Below are 18,377 nucleotides of genomic sequence, written 5' to 3'. Positions count from 1 at the left end.
TATGTGTTGTCATTTGAATTGCAGTAGATTTAGTGAATCAAAATTATTCAGGAATTCCAAGACAATGAAAACAATGTAACATAACAAAGAGACCACAATACACTACATAGACAAGAAAAAGGCTGTCAAAATGATAAGAACGAAGCTTTAATTTGTACATTTAACAATGTCAGTGCTGAAGCAATTCAAGATTATTACTTTTTAACGGCAAAAAGTGAAAGCCGACATCATCGAACTTGTCCTCAATTTTAAGTGAAGCAACGTATTAAAATTTAAAAAAAAACATGTATTGAATAGTTATTAATTTAATATACGGAAACAACAGACATGTACCATGTCAATCGCCAGTATCATGTCAATTTCCAATCAATCAAGGGCCATAATTTCTGAGGCACAGGTGGGAAAAAAATACATCAATATCGATGTTGACCTAAACTTTTTTTACCAAAAATTAAAAATATGTTAATTAGAAATTTGTTGGTTTAATATGTCTACAGTAATTGCATTTATACAACATTGCAACAAAACGCGTTAATATAGATCTTTACCTGCATGATTTTATCATGAGCAATATAAAATTATTTGAGCAAAAGACGTCCGTCTGTCTTTTGCATCATGCAAATAATAATGGGGTCGCCATCCCACCTGAACACTAACCCATCACGTCGAAAAACCGTACATTTATAACCGGATTTTCATCGTAAATACTAATTAAATGTTAATGACCGAGCAGCAAAAACTCCAGCTCAACCAAGATGTCTTTTTAGATGTTCAAGGGGTGTATTATATACCTATCCTTAGCCACTTGATTCAACCGTTGTGTTCTTCGTTGTTGGTATAAATATACTAAAAGTCATAATTATATGAAATATTGTTCGACAAATGTTGCCAGGTTGTATTTAAGTTTAACAAATAAAGACAACAGTAGTATACCGCTGTTCAAATTCATAAATTGATTGAGAAAAAAAAAACATATCCGGGTTACAAACTAAAACTGAGGAAAAAGCATCAAATAAAAGTGAATAGGTTATCATTATCAGTATTTGATATGAATATGCAATTAAATCTATCTTCTGCATAGTAAATTGGAATGCGTCATTTTCAAACACAAACTCGTAATCACTTTCAAATAAAAAATCTTATAAATTTAACTATTTCATATAACATAAACATATGATGTGACGTAGTAATACGAATACCAAATTGATTGAGGTAAGACATCCTGGCTATCGCTATCGCTGAAAAAGGCGGGATTCAAGACTTTTCATAGAAAATGAAATTTCTTATGAATGTCCCTTTTAATATATGATCTACAGTTCTAATGTTAAGTAAATGTAAGTAATGTATTATACAAATCATTAGTTTTATATTTAACATAGTTTTACCTTTCAATTTGTTCACCGTGAACGTATGATTTCAATGAGACAACTTTCCACAAAAGACAAACTTACACAAATTTTAACAATTATAGGTCATCATACGACCTTACAATAACAATGAGGAACACAAATCCAACAATGAGGAACACAAATCCAACAATGAGGAACACAGTTCCATACCCCAAATTCAGCTATAAAGGACCAAAAAATTATCAATGAAAAATAATTGAAACGAGAAAACTAGCATTCATGTACAATATAATGAATGAAAAATAAATGATATACGGCAACAAACGACAATCTCTGAATGACAGGCTCATGACTTTGGCCTTCTTGTCATAATTTTGTATCGCATTTGGGATTGGCACATTCATAAATATTACTGTATCTTTTTTTTTTTTGTTTAATCCAGGCCATTTAAGATGGGACTTATTTTTTTTAGGAGATTTTCATACTTCATTTTTTCACATAATGATCTACAGCAAGTGATAGTAAATGCATAGCTTGCCAATTTGGAAATATTACTAGTGTAACACAGACGCAATCGCTGGTGCTATTTGATGACGTGTCTGCCAATGTTTTAATGAATATACAAACAAGATACCAAACGACTGTATAGATATATAATGACTGAGCAACACAAAAAACAGAGGTAATCCTTCGTGTTGTAAAATGATAAACAGACGATGCGGTGCATGTCCCTCTAGTCGACCTATTATCAAATCTTAGCTCCAATTCGGTTTTAAGTATCATTCTAATATTAATAAAGACGGGACAGGTACGCAGTATAATATAACGAACTTACAATGTATGTTAACTCGATAAATGCATATTTATTAAAGATTTCCAACTATAACCCAGAATAAAAAAATATAGCATGCGTAAGTAGCTGGAAATGCTCTTTTAGAAATGATGTCTATTTTCTTTGCCAGTGGAAGGAACGGTCGTCTGTTATCATCAAAGTTAGGATCCATATCATTACCTTGTGACTGTAACAGAAAATAATAGGTGTGCATTTGAAACAACAGAGGAAGGAACATTTGCAACTAAAGTTATTTCACGCATACGTATGCCAGTTTTACTAATTACTGTGACGGGTCACAGCTATTTTCATTTAATAACACTCAAGTGGCGTATTTTAGAACATGTTACTAAATTGAAATACCTAAATATGTCCTAAAATTGCATTTGAAAATGTTTCATGCCTTCTAAACCAAAACTAGAGCAGTTTCTGTTTGTTATTCTTTCACACATGTTGGGTAAGAATATCATCATTATGAAATTTTTCATCAGCTAATTGAATAAATATATTGTATAATAAATACAATTTGTATACCATGTGTCTGTGTACAATTGTTCTCCATTAATTTATGTGTAATTAAGCAACCCTCTCAATTATTCGAATTCCATAAAGTTTTAATGACCATTGGAGCGTGAGAAATTGAGACAATTTATTGAACTTATCTCTTTGACATTAATGCAAAAAAAGACTCTTAACATAATCGTAGTGGTATCAATAAAGTTATATAAATTTTAGAGCAATAATTATTTTTTAACGATAAAAAAAAGATTGTTAATTAAAGGAAACACTAAATTCCGAAATAACATATAAATAAGAAGATGTGGTATGAATGCCAATTAGAAAACTTTCCATCCAAGCCACAATGTACGGAAAGTAACCAATTACGGAACTTCATATACAGGAGTGTGCTCCTAACACAGAAACTGCTCCAACAAAGTTATGAGGAGGACAGATTAAAATGACACTACGCAAATTTTACGAACACCATCACGAATTGGTTGATCCATACGATGTATCTTTGTCCAAACTAACTATGGACATTTTTACCACGTGTTAGATTGTGGTTTGTCATTACGTCATCTGATCTTTTTATTACCGAAAGTGACTTATTCCCGAATGTGACTGTTTTTCTGAGTGTGAATTCGTATTGCTTTAAGACGTGCACGGTACTTATCCATCCCAAACTAATTTTTGGGTTTTGATGTTGTGTTTGTTGTTGTCATCTGATTTTTTCAAATGTTTAACGTTTGTAGTTGTAAATCGTATTTTGTCTGTTGTATTATTGTGTTGTATTGGGGGATAACTACTCATCTTCATTTTGGTAGATTTTATTTTGGATCAACGAAATTTACATAACATATTTGGTTTTACAGTTTGATCAGAAGAAACAACCACATAGCTAAATAATACAATTAATGATCTAATAACTACTTCAATTAAATATTAATTAGTATTATAATTTCCACTGTTATTAATATAAGTTAGATGAGTCATACAAATCTAATCTTGAATTCATCCGAATTCTCTCAATTTTTGGAACACGTTTTAGAAATTTATATGTGACGTCACTTTGGACGTTGCAGTGATTATGGCTAACAGTGCTGTGATTTTGTAATTTATTCGTTTTTTATTCTATTTTTTATTCTAGTCACCACTACAGTTTAATCATGTATATCTATTATATAGTCATTTTATAAAATTTAGTGTTTGCAAAACTATGTATTATTCTTGATAATAATGATGTTTTGTCCCAAGCGGATTATCCTGGCCTCACAACTTTTTGGAACTTTTGGTCGTCGGCGATCTTCAACTTGGTAGTTGTTATGGCTTTCAAACTTTTTACATCTGAGCATAGTTTTGTGTGGACGTAGCGCGCATCTGGTGTATAAAAATATTTTTTAACCTGTTACCTTTGGATGGCTATTATTCGTTTGCTTCTCTGTCCTTTATTGTAACCCTGTCGTGTAATGTTGTAATTTTAATGTTGTAATTAACATTGCCATTAAAGCTGGAGGTTTTGCATGCCACAAAACTAGGTTCAACCCACCATTTTGTCAGAAAATGCCCTGTACCAAGTCTGGAAAATGGCCATTGTTACATTATAGTTCGTTTCTCTGTGTGTTACGTTTCGGTGTTGTATCTCTGTTGTGTCGTAGTTCTCTTATATTTGATACATTTCCCTTAGTTTTAGTTTGTAACCCGGATATGCTTTTTTCTCTATCGATTTATGAATTTTGAACAGCGTTATACTACTGTTGCCTTTATTTTAGGTCGAAGTACGACCTGCAGTACACCGAACAGCAACCTATACAAGGCCTCAAAATGACTCGGATAAAACAATTTAAAAAGGAAAACAAACGGTCTCGTGTACTAGTATATAAAAAACGACAACCGGTTCCTGACTAAAATATGCATATAGATGCAGCGGGTTTAAACGTTTGAAGAAACTTGCTGAAAAAAAATTTGAAGGAAACAATCGGTCCGATATGAATCTGTTACCAGACCTTATGTTGTACTGTTATACCACTGTCCCAGGTTAGGGGGAGGGTTGGGATCCCGCTAACATGTTTAACCCCGCCACATTATTTATGTATGTGCCTGTCCCAAGTCAGGAGCCTGTATATTCAGTGGTTATCGTTTGTTTATGTGTTACATATTTGTTTTTCGTTCATTTTTTGACATACATAAGGCCGTTAGTTTTCTCGTTTGAATTGTTTTACATTGTCTTATCGGGGCCTTTTATAGCTGACTATGCGGTATTGGCTTTGCTCATTGTTGAAGGCCGTACGGTGACCTATAGTTGGTAATGTCTGTGTCATTTTGGTCTTTTGTGGATAGTTGTCTCATTGGCAATCATACCACATCTTCTTTTTTATATTTGCATTCTGCATTGATATTCAAACTTTTTTTTACACACCTCCCTGTACTTCTTCTTTGCTATTTTATCTGCCTCCTCTTCTGACATCTGTTTACTAGCCAATACGTTGTCATATACATGGATTTCCTTACGTTTAGCAGCCATTTCGGCAGCTGTTTCCTCTGACACCTTTCTTCTGGCTAACACATTTACTATAGAGAATTCAATCAATGCAGCAAACACAAACATCGCTTGAAATAAAGTCCAAACATCGATTGCTTTTGGATATGATACCTGTGGTGCGTTGAGTCTTGCTGTAGAACCTTGAGATGACATAGTTAAGACTGTAATGGCACCTAAAGATATTCGTCCTGGAACAGCGAGAGGATGTAACCAAAACGAGACCCACGACATGATTACAATAAGCATATCCGGGACGAAAATTTCTAGCATGTAGTATCCAATGGCTCTTTGAAAAATAATTGTAAATTGTAGACAGGAAAATTCATTTTCTGTAAAATAATTTGCAAATAATAAATTTATCTGCATATTTCAATGTTAAATAATTATCAAACAAAACGTGAATGACATTCAAATTGCAGATTCTAAAACGTTTGTTGACCTTGAAAGGGGTTGATAGTCTTGACTCGAGTTTGAAAGGATTTTATTCATTGATCAAAGACCCAATTGCAATATATATCATTCTGGAGTTGATCTGTAAATTCCTTTAAGGTCAAGTTACAGTAAATGAACGCCGTCTAGCGGATTCCGCGAAATATTGCGACGTTTTGTACGAATTACGTCCCTTTGACCAGTTTGCAATGTTAAAATTGCACCCGGCGACTTTTCGATGGGACAACGCCAACGGTAAATTTTACTGAAAGTGTTACTTCTAGGAGAATGAACTTGTTTTTCTAAAATTAAAAATTGAAAATTTATATGAAAACAGTCATGAAGACGATCTTCAAAATGAAAATCAGGTCTTTGACTGGCGTCAGGGACGTAGGGTGGTAGAGTTTGTATATCTGCCGACCAGGTAAAACAAGTGTGAAAACTGTGGCTCACTACTATTTCTACATAATTGTGATGAAAAAAAAACAGTGTGGTCTCGGAAGTATTCTATATGTAGTATGTCAAAACTGTCCTTACAAAAAACCATATTCACTGGGAAAAGAAAATAAGCAGAAGGGGTGCAAGCACGGTGCAAGTTTGGGACATTAATACTACAGTTAAAACTTAGTATTGTACGATAAGACTATATATCCCATATTTTGAAAATTATCACACGTGACCAGTCGGAACAAGTAAAAATATTTTCAAATAAGAGAAAAGGAAATGAACCACATAAACTAATACTGGTCATAAATTCGCCGCTGCTGTCAGTCAGTCAAAGATGGCAATAAAATATAATACACTTACATTAATATTAACCTTGTTCACGGTTGGTACAACAGTTTAATATTCATACACAGTTTTTAGACTATAACAAATTAAAAACAAACAAAAATGATGTTTCACGATCATTACTCCTCGCTAAATTTTGTATTCTAACGTTATTTTTTTTTTTGTAATGGTGTTTTCTTTCACGTCCGCAATTTCGATGTTAAAAATAGAACACAATTCTTTAAATAGATACATGTATAAACAGTATATGGTTTGAAGATTTATACATGGCTTAGTATCATAAAAGTATTGATTCGTATGGTTGTCTCCTCAAAGGAAATTGTTATATATATATATATATATGGGTAAAAATTAACCGAATAAAAAAAATGTACCTTAGCTGAATAAAATTAACGGTACCAATTTTCTTGCACCAGATGCGCATTTCGACAATACAATACATGTCTCTTCAGTGATGCTCGTGGCCAAAATATTTGAAATCCAAAGCTTACATAAAAGATGAAGAGCTATAATCCAAAAGGTCCAAAAAGTATAGCCAAATCCGAGGAAGGAATCAGAAAGTAGCATCTCAAATATAAAATAGAACTGTTCTCTCTATTTCACTCATAAAACTTGAAGGTTGAGAACGAGATTATATCGATCATCTCTATATTATACTACTACTATACATGTATATACCTACTGAAAAATATGCACAGTGTCACAGACTTTCAGTACCTAAAGTAAAATGTAAATCCCGTAAGTAGTTAGTACTTCAATAAGACAGCAACCAGACAAAAACACAAGGCCAAAAGAAAATTAAAAAGGAAAAGAATCTTATGATATGCATTTGTAAAGGGGGCAGGGGTCCAGATCCCGAAATCCCGGACTTTAAAACATGAAATCCCGAAGTCCCGAATTTATAGAAAGATAAATCCTGTCATCCCGAAATTCGAGAAAAGAATAGCCGGATCCAGAAAGGATCAATCCCGAAATCCCGTGCTTAAAAACACCAAACCCGAAGTCCCGTTAAAGGTCCCCCCCCCCCCCTCATTTTACATGACTAAATAACAAAACACAATATTTCCAGTCATGTCTTAGCCTGTGTGCGATTGTTTTTTTCGTGTTTTTTTTTTTTTTTTTTGGTTTGGGGGTGGGGGTATTTTTGTAGGCATATTAAACATAAGTATGTACATCTGTTTTTATGTCATATCTCAACCTCCGTATTTTTGGTTTCCTTGGAAATGTTTTTACACGATGTATTTTCTGGAAAAAAACACTGTACTACAAAGACCGTGCAATGTCTTGAGAGAAAGCGAAATTCAGAGAGAGAAGCACATTAATTTATTGTCACATATAATTACATCTAAAAAGGAGTTGCAGAATAACGTATACTGGGGAATGTCAAAATTGAACAAAAAAGTTTGCAAAATTATAAAGAATAACAACGGAAAATAAAATAATTATTTAATACAATAGTATAGACCATTTACAGAATTAAGAAATCATGTAATGAAAGAAGAATTTTACAAAATCGTTAATTGATGATTTTTTTAGAATAAGCGTTATATTTAAAGATAAAGAACATTTAGGTCCACACTTAATATGGACCCTAAAAAAATCGTTGGATTATCTCGGTGTTGCTGGTCAGTAATGAATAAAAAATTACTGGTCAATTTAAAGGTTGATGTAAGTGATGCAATATATTCTTATTTTCCTGTTCCCCTTATGTAACTTCCAGCTTTATTGAAGTTTACATCCATCAAAGCCTTAGTTTAATTTAGTTTCCTGTTATTACTAACCCCCCACCCCCCCCCCCCCACCGCCCTTTATTTGTCGCATGTTGTGTATCATGTACTGATTCTATATGTACTTCGAACATACATATGTACACTTATGGAACAATAACCATTTATTAAACTTTTTAAAACGTTTTTGTAGACTTGTATACAATAAATTTTATACAGAACAAAAAAGATATTAATAAAGATGTCAGTTTATCTGCATGTTTTACTTGTTAACTTGCAGATGTGTAAATAACCACACGACACTCTTTCAAGAATTTGTAGGATCATTGATATAATGTTTGTTTATAAATGCGATGTTAAGCAGCAGTATATGGACAGAACACGTTCTGTCGTGATATAGTACCAAAACACAAGCTATTACATGTTCCGCTGCTAAAGAAACCGTTTTTTTCCAAAAGTGGCCAAATTATATATCGGAACGGAGAAAAAGTGTAAACAGATGACTTACAAGATAGTCTAAGAGATTTATGAATTGGTTACCCAAAAATGACAAAGTTCAACTATCTCTCATTAGAGCAAATATCAATAAAGATCAAAACTCTGACCACATGCAAACAGACAGCAAAGTGAAAACGTTCTAGGTTTCAAACCGTAGATGTTTTGCGGAATAACAATAAAGGGGGACGGACGGACGGAAGGACGGACGGCCAGACGGAATGACGGGCGGGTAGACGTACAGGGGTAGTTGAGGGGGGGGGGGGGGGGGGGGCATAAAAAATAAAGCTTCAATAATATCTTTTATTGCGTCAACTTGTAGACAGTAACCCTGATGATTTCTATTTTTAAGTTTTTACCATTTTTGCGTTTATGTACTTGCAATGTATTTTTGTCTGAATTAGTAATTGTTTTAGATATGTATATTGATTATGAACATACATGTTTCATATTTTTTACAACGTATAGTTTCTTTTTAAAATGTTCCATAAAAGAGGGTCTGATTGGGATTTACGGAATACAGAATAATGGGCAAAAATTGCAGAATAAAATGCAGAAAAGAAAAAAAAGAAAAAGAGTATAATGGGGTGCTAAAATATAAAGAATAAAGAATATTGGTAATACTAATAAAAATTATTGATAATTATCCAGATTCTTATGATAAAAAGAATCTATCAATACGAAACACATCGTGCAGAATCAACACGAAGAACGTTGGAAATTATTAGCATGATAACTTGACGTTATGTTATAAAAATTACGACGTCACGAATTTTGATGCTTTTTTTTGCCAAAATGTTGGGTTTGCGTCGCTTCTACAGGGAAAACGAAGTCGGTGACCATATTTTTTTTTTATATCATCTAATTCGTAAGACAAAAAGGAAGAAAATATTAATAATAAAAAAAATTCTATGGAGCGGTTCACGTGATTTATACCGGAAACCGAAAATTGTAGAAGAAAAATATATATTTCCCCTATATATTCAATGTAATTTAGTACCCTCTCGGACCATTTTGAAAATGGATTTTTCTTGAAAACGAAGTCGGTGACATATACTTTTTTTTACATTTTCTGATGTATATTTTCAATATCTAGTTGAGTTCTAAATTTTTAAAAAATCTATGGACTAGTTCATTTACTGATCCTTGACCTTAAAATAAGAGTTATGCTGATTGTAATTTTGTTTGAAGTCTAATATAACACAATTATTATTTATCTTTGTAACTTACCTCCTGGAAACGAGTTGACATCGCATAGCTCAACACTGGTTGTTGGAGTGTTTTCTATATTATACAGAGGCAAAATCGCATTCTGTATTGTAACAGGCTTGTCTTTTACCCACAAATACACAATAACATCCGAGGTAAAACCATCTAAAATAAGATATATGCATTGACGAATAACAAAAAGCAGAAATGTGTGTCATACAGGTTACTAGTTCATAACTATTTGGTCTTTTTACGTAATAATATTTCTTAATCGTGATTCAGTCAAAATTGACGTTCACTTTCTCAAAAGGAATATTATGTACCTGACATTATTCTCAAGTTTTTTATGCAAAGATATGTAAAAGAGGGACGAAAGATACCAAAGGGACAGTCAAACTCATAAATCTAAAACAAACTGACAACGCCATGGCGAAAAATGAAAAAGACAAACAGAAAAACAATAGTACACATGACACAACATAGAAAACTGAAGAATAAACAACACGAACCCCACCAAAAACTAGGGGTGATCTCAGGTGCTCCGGAAGGGTAAGCAGATCCTGTTCCACATGTGGCACCCGTCGTGTTGCTTATGTGATTACAAATCCGGTAAATAGTTTAATTCGATAGGTCACATTCATGAAAGGGAAGGGGATTGTAGTTACGACGTAAGGAACATATCCGATATCATTTGTGAAACGGTTATTCCATAACGGTCAACCAACTCGTGATGGCGTCCGTAAAATTTACGAAGGGATGATTTCAACTTCACCAATTGGAACTCTTGGTTTAATAGCTTCTTTGTGAGCAGTAACCCTCTATAAAATGAGACACCATTATACTGAACAACATAGTTACACGTTAATTTTGATAACAGCTTTTACAGATATGCAATATAAGGATGAGAGAATTGATCGTGTAATTTGGAGCTTTTGTATATGTAGCTGTTATTCTTGTACTCTCACGGTAAATGTGACGCTTCTGCAATTTAGATATATAATATGGACTATGGAAATACACATCACCTTATAAGATGTTTTTTTCTAATTGTGATAGAGTAAAAATGAACTTTCAACATTTGCCCTCCCCTTACTTTAGATAATGGTGTTATAGCATAAATAAATATCCCAACTCTGACAGGACGTGACTGAGTATTCATGTTTTAATTCTTGTTTTGTATGAAATAACTCATCAACCCAAAGTAATTCTAAATATATCCTTCCTCTCTCTCTTTTCGACTTACAGCTTTCTAGATGGATGACACAGGACTGTACATCTAGTGGATATAAATGAAAGTCCATAGAACACGCAAACTTTACATGAAACCTGAATCAGAAAACGAGTAGAATTTGAAAACAAAACGAACAGATTCGAACATAACTTATACTGTTCTTATTTTATAGTCATTATAATGATAAGTCTAATTATTATTTTCAAGACTTAAAATGGATCTCAGCCCCTTTATAACGCAAACAGACCCTTTTTGAGTTAGTGGCATGTTTATAATACAAGTATTATCTTTTATAATCGATGATATGACGGTAATTATCGCACATAGTAACAACCTTGTTTCGAAATCTTCTGTTGTTTTGTTTATATTTGTATTAGCATACGAACCGGGTTCATCTGTTACTGACTGTGTTGTCTACACAAGTATATAAGCACATGCACTTTGTGTATATTCTTTGAAAATTCAAACTGTTATTAATTCTTTACAAAGAATCTAAAATATGTACTAAATCGTATAGTGAATCATCATTCATTTTTGGAAAGGTGCTAATCGAGAGCGAATTAAGACTTCAGACAGAACAGAATGTGATCCCACAAACGAACATTTACATTATCTTAAACCAGATACACATATCAAACTTTTTTTGTCACTTATCAACTTGCACAAATGTAAATAAAAATGCACTGTCCTTGTTTCTCACACAAAGTTAAGAATATGCATTCTCCCCAACAATTTGTTACACATGTTTGAGAATCTACAATCCATATATGCATACAACACCGATTGTTGTAAACCTATTAAAAAATACATGTTTTTAAAATCAAATAGATGAGTATCTTACATATGTAACTCTTATCATTTTTCAATAAACAACAGTCGTTCAGATAACGTCCAGTTTCATAAAATTATATTTCTTTCGACGTAAAGAAAATTAAGATTAATAAATATGAACTCCATATTCCTCTCCACATGGACGATCTATTATATCTTAAAGGCATATCATTTTTGTAACAAAATATCTTATTAATCTTGATGCATTTAAATCTCGATGTGATTTTATTCATTTTGTGCATCATTTAATAAAAAAAAAACACTTTATATAGTATACCTTGCGATGTTGTTAGATCTTGTGTTTTTGTGTGGTTTAACATTCGATGTATAAAATTTTACAGTTTTCTTTTATTTCATTGTACACAAAACACAGAATAGATATCTATGTTTAAGGATATGACATACATGTACCAACCTCAAACTGTAAACCACAGTCCCATCATGGTGTATATGTAAGAGTGTATTTGGAATTACTGAATTAGTTTGCTCAAACTTTGATTCTGGAAAGAATGTATCTGGAACCCAAAGTTTATTTATTTCTTCCCTATCAAGTTGAAGGGTGATATTCGTATAGTTAAACTTTAAACGATGATCGTTCCAAATCTGACGAAGATAACATGTCGTGGAAAAATCCTACAGTAAAAAAAGACATCCTTTGAAACAAAATGACAATTTTTGGATATACTAAACTAGACGACTAAGGACAATTGATTTATGTTCAGTACTGCATTATAAAAAAGAAGATGTGATATGAGTACCAATGAGCACTATCCATTCAAATCGCAATTTATAAAGAAATAACAACTATAGGTCAAAGTACGGCCTTCAATATGGAGAATATCTATTATGTATTTATTGAAAATTGGTTGTCAATGCCTTCTGAGATGCAACGTTAGCTAGAAAAAAAAACTAATTACAGAAAGCAAGAACATTAAATAGTAGAGCAAAAACATTCGTTTACAAATGTAACTGAGTTGTCTTACAAAAATTTAACGGATGGACTAACATTGGTATACAATAAAACAACTAGTATTCGATAGTCGTATGAAAATATAATACAAATCAAAAGTGAAAATTGACCGCCTTGTTCATGCTAAACAGTAAGGCAAACGGCCATCCATGACAAGATGTAAATTACTTGCTCCTGGTTAGAGATAAGTTAAATAGCTTTGAACATAAACACTTGTTAGGCGAATTTTTATTGGATAGTGAAATGATGATGACACAGATAATCCATCATTCAGGGAAGGGAATGCAGGTTTTCTGTTTATGTAAGCTGCATGAATAGACAATAATTACGCGTACCTCATGATAAGTGAACAACATTATACGTGTACCTCTAGGGAACGTGAACAAAGTTTGACGTTTACCTCTGGTGTACGTGAAAAAAATGTTACGTGTAATCTAGGGTACGTGTAACAAAATGAATTATGACCCACACGGCCCTTAATAGTTTACATCATCGTCTCTGTTGATCAGTGGTGGATAGTTGCTTCATTGCCAATCATATAACGTAGCAAAAGTAAACAACTATAAAAACGACAAAAAAATACTAATTACAAGTGCATGTACCATAGCTTTAGATTTTTTTGGTTTACATTTTTATTGTTTTAGAAAAAAAACGAAATTGTCTACATCTGCTATTCCAAACGTAGCAATATTATCCAACTAACTATCAAACGCAAGATTTGTGTTTACATAATATCAATAAAAGGTATTGTTAATAGTATCTAAAAGAGATATCTAATTCAATTAATCATGCATAATATTTATATTATAGTGAACATTAAGCTTATTACCATTTCGTTTACGTTTACATCATATATTTCAGAAATGGTCAATTTAACGCTTATATTTGTTGGCCTTTCTTGGTCTAAATCTGAAAAAAAAATGCATAATGCTTTATATCTTCATTCGTGAAACCATTATGCTTCAAGACTTGGAATATTTACATCGGTTCTTACGATGGGCAGACACAAAATAGTGTTTTTCTACAGGTTTTCATGGAAGGAATTTAAACAATGTGTTATAAGTAAAGTTGAATAATTCCTTGGCAATTGTTGTGGACGGCGACAAATACGTTATATTTGTTACCTCAATCTCATCCTTTTTTCTTCGAATGGGACACACTGATCTAGACCCCGTCCCAGTGATTAAATGTGCAACACGACGGGCACATATGTAGAGCTAAAGATATGTTCACACTGCCGATCAGTCCAACTCGATCAAGACAAATTAAGCGATCGGGACACTGATCTGATTCAATCGATAATAATGTTCGGGGTAGTCTACCTTGGTCGTGATCGATCTGAATTTCTCCCCGAGAGTTTTTGACCTGTCAAAAACATTCAAGTAAGGATCGAGAAGCCGGTCACTCTAGAAGAGATCGAAAATACGTCGAGTAGCGGTCGTATTGATCGGGAAAGGATCGTGTAGAGATCGAGTTTGGTCGGAATACAAATAGTTTAACGATCAGTACTCGATTATTTCGATCTTTGCTCGACTAATATCCGATCATTTTCCGATCAGCGACAACCTGTACGATATGTGGCCAAGATTAACTCGACCAAACTTGATCGCGTCATGATCACTGCGACTTCTATATTTTTTTCATCCTAGACCAACTCGACCAATACCCGATCTCTACGCGACTACATTCGACCATTTTTCGATCTCTACTCGGCCATTCACGAGTATGAATGACTGCTACACGATTCTCTAAAAATGTGTGTCTGATTAACTCTCATAACTTTGCTTCTGCAAAAATATATTGTCACTATTTATTTTTAACTGTACGCAAATTCCTCCATGTACAGTAAGCGTGTAAAACACAAATAGCAAAGGAACAATCAATTTCAAAGGTCAAACCGACACAGCCATAGCGAAAAACTAAAGCCGACGAGAAGACAAACAGAAGTCTACATAACATAAAACATAAATAACTAAAAACTTAGCAATACGAAACCCAATAAAACCTGGGATGATCGCAGGTGTTTCGGAAGGGAAGACGATTCTACATTTTGGCCCCAGAGGATTTTTCAAATATGAAAGTAATTGTACATAATTGAAATTCATCATCAGACAGCTGATGACTGATGTAGCCTTCAAAGTTAGTTTTTAAGAGCATCAATATTATATTTTAGCTGTTTAATGGGTTATTTTTGTTTGACTGTCCGTATTTTCCGTATGTCCAGAAATTTTTGTAGTATAAAAATAAAAAGATGTGGTTTAATTGCCAATGAGACAACTCTGCACAGGACACCAAATGACACAAAAAATAAACAACCAAAATTGTATATGTATGTCCCCGTACGGTCGAATGTTAACAAACACTTTTTTTCATACGCTTTTTGATACAATTATATATAAAAAAAAATGATACGAAAGATAAATGGTTTTTATTTGAACTGGTGATAGATATATGTAAACACTATCCCCTCCCGATATTTGTGGGGTTCGTGTTACTCAGTATTTAGTTGTCTGTGTTGATTTCTAGGTAATGGTGTTTGTCTTTTGGTCGATTGTTTTCCAATGACATTGTCAGTTTAGTTTTTGTAAAGAGAGTTTGATTGTCCTTTTGATATATTATGTCTCTCATTCGTCTTGAATGATTGATATAATGGAGGTATATAGATGAATCTAGAAAAGAGTTTCAAAAGTGTGATTTTTTTTTTTAATTTCCTACCCCGAGTAAACACGTAATGAGACCATTGAAAACATTTACGTTAATGATAAACACACCAAGTATGGAGTCTTATCCTATTGGAATCTTTGAGTACGTGTATCCTTTCATAAATTTCTAATAAATATTTCTCAACATGATGCTTATTTATATTATCGAATGGAAGGGAAATAACGCACCAATCATCATGAAATCTAGTCAACGTAATATACTCAAGTGTTATCAACATTCTGTTTGAATCGGTATATACAATAAGGTAAAGGTAATAATTTTCTCCTGATTGAATTGTTATGGAGCATGTGGTTCTAGATAATATACTTACCGCCGACATCAACTCCTGGAGGTATCCTTTTATCATACGCTGTATCCAACATCAACGAGTTAAGAATGTTCTGTCTAATAATACATATACTTCATATTTATGTGTTTGATGTTGTTAGATATGTTTACAAGATTTCCATATACCTAACATACATGTGGTCAATAGTACAGACCGACCAAAAGTCTAGAATTTCAAGTTTATATACATGTACATTTATCTTGAAAATATGAAGGAACCATGAAAGATTATTCTACCAGCCACTCTATTCGTGGGTGGTGTTTGTTGTTCTTCTGTGGTTCACTTGTTGTAATGTACTGTAATATTATTCATTTATGTATTTCTCAGTCCTTATACTTCTCGCGTTTATAATATGCACTGTGTATTCATGTCATGTAATATTGTCGGTTTAGTGGTATTTTAATTATTTCCATATAAGCGGGAGGTTTTGCTAGCAACACAACCAGGTTGAACCAACAAATGCGTTTTGTGAAATGTCCTGTTCCAAGTCAGGAGTTCGGCATTTGTATCAAATAGTTCGTTTCTATGTGTTTGCGATTGTTTTTAAAGCAATTAAGTCTTTCTGTTGTTCCGTTGTTTTCCTCGTTTCAGTTTGTAACCTGGATTTGTTTTCGCTTAATCAATTTATGACTACTGAATAGCGGTATGCTAAAGTTACCTTTATTTTTTACAAATGATATTGCTTGATGTTATTCGTAAAGGGCGCTCACTTCAAATATTTTGTTTTGACGATTTATGATTTTTATGAACAAGCTGACTATGCAGTATGGGCTTTGCATATTGTTGAAGGCCGTATGGTGACCTATAGTTGTTAATGTCTGTGTCATTTTTGGTCTCTTGTGGACAGTTGTCTCGTTGGCAATCATACCACATCTTCGTTTTTATAAGATCTGCATATTAACTTTACGGAGTAGCTAAGATCATCCCGTGTTTGTATTGGAGATCGTGTTGCTCAGTCTTAGTTTTCTATGTCATGCTGGTCTTTCCGTAGTCTGTCTTTTGTTTGGCCTTAGATTGTCAGTTTGTTTTTTACCTTGAATTGTCCTTTTATTTTGGACTCATGAGTTTAATTATCCCTTTGATTTACTTTCTGAATATTTGTTTGTACATATTATCTTTCAAATGAATATGTTATAATAAATTTTTAAAAAACAGCGGAGATAAAAGTGAAATTTTGCATTCAAGGATTTTTGTTCATCCATTGCATCCTCTCTTATTTGTTTTGTAAACGAAAAATAAAATAAGTAGTACTTACTGACGTGATACAGCCATTGTATAGCAGATCAAAAAACTTAATCTTAGGAATATCATTCGAGTGACCATCTCAGATTTGTTTTATATGCGTTTATTTTGCTCAGCAGAGTAAACCGAAAACCTGTAATGAGAATACTGAGTTCATTAATGAAACTATGTACATGTATTACTGAAATGGTGGCTTTAGGTTACATTATAGAGGGGAAATTTTTTCAACCCCGATACTAATTACAAATAGGACCACTACGAGTGCCACATATGATACACAATCTGTTTAAAAAATATGAGGCAAATATTATGGAGTTGGGTCATGATATTCCAGCAGCTGGCCATCAATATCTTTCTGCAGAACCTAAATCGCCAAATAATTTGATTAGGATCGTGTTGCGTATTCTTATGTCTTCTATATAGTGTTTTGTGGACTGCATTTTGTCGTTTTTCATTTTTTGAATTGATGTTTTTTTTCACTATCCCTTTATTATGCATCTTCCTGTGAAACAAGGGTTCAGAGAGTTCAATTATTCAACCAGTTCAGTTTGACCTAATTTTCATTGTGATTGCGATTAGAAAAAATGAGGTTGGATGTGACTTGTATTTTTTTTTTTTATGATATACACTTCCCTCTTCCAACTGCTATTGGAAATTTTTAAACATCCCAAATCAGTCTAGTGAAATGGTGTTCTGTCAAATGACGATGATCAACACCCTTTGCTTTTACTAAAAGAAAAAAAAAAAACAACAATTACAAGATAAATTTACTACCTGTTGAAATAATTTTATCACAAGTCAATAAAACCATTATCCTGCAATCACCCTTGAATTGTACAAATAACAGGTGCACACATAATTTTTTGCTTTATTTGTACTTGTTTACTTGTACAAGTAAACTCTCCTTTTATCCCTTTTCTATTTTGAGCAAGCGGTTATGTGGACATTTCTTTTGCGGTACCAGTTCATTTTGGGGTCCTCTTCCTGGTCCGCGTTTACACTGTGTCGATTTCTTTGAAAAATTAGAGACCATGCTTCAAGTGTTGGGAGTAAATTTCAGGAATAAAACAATACTAGAACACACCCGCGAAAACGCGTGCATATACAGCTTGTGAACAGTTGTAGGATGATTTTTTGTAAAAGATATTATGTATGGAGAATTTCATAAAAGGTATCAA

At 33.1% G+C, this 18,377-nt stretch overlaps 1 protein-coding gene across 2 annotated transcripts in view; it reads right to left on the bottom strand.

Annotated features, from left to right (window-relative positions):
- Window positions 1-18,377, bottom strand: part of LOC143085574 (glycine receptor subunit alpha-2-like) — a 50,600-nt gene that overhangs the window by 29,003 nt on the left and 3,220 nt on the right. The window contains exons 2-9 of one of the 2 annotated variants that reach the window (XM_076262018.1): window positions 17,213-17,332; window positions 15,940-16,013; window positions 13,735-13,814; window positions 12,351-12,568; window positions 11,117-11,199; window positions 9,895-10,038; window positions 5,099-5,550; window positions 1,719-2,368 (exon numbers count right to left, since the gene is read on the bottom strand). In XM_076262018.1, the coding sequence (XP_076118133.1) occupies window positions 2,216-2,368; window positions 5,099-5,550; window positions 9,895-10,038; window positions 11,117-11,199; window positions 12,351-12,568; window positions 13,735-13,814; window positions 15,940-16,013; window positions 17,213-17,280 (1,272 nt within the window). In that variant the 5' untranslated portion in view covers window positions 17,281-17,332 and the 3' untranslated portion in view covers window positions 1,719-2,215. Of the gene's footprint in view, window positions 1-1,718; window positions 2,369-5,098; window positions 5,551-9,894; window positions 10,039-11,116; window positions 11,200-12,350; window positions 12,569-13,734; window positions 13,815-15,939; window positions 16,014-17,212; window positions 17,333-18,377 lie in introns of those variants that run through there. The other variant, XM_076262019.1, reaches the window with a different exon arrangement.

The sequence above is a fragment of the Mytilus galloprovincialis genome, chromosome 8, assembly GCF_965363235.1.
Source record: "Mytilus galloprovincialis chromosome 8, xbMytGall1.hap1.1, whole genome shotgun sequence".
Lineage (NCBI taxonomy): Eukaryota > Metazoa > Mollusca > Bivalvia > Mytilida > Mytilidae > Mytilus > Mytilus galloprovincialis.
The sequence above is the reverse complement of the archived record's forward strand: the minus strand, read 5'-3'. Positions and strand labels throughout refer to the sequence as shown.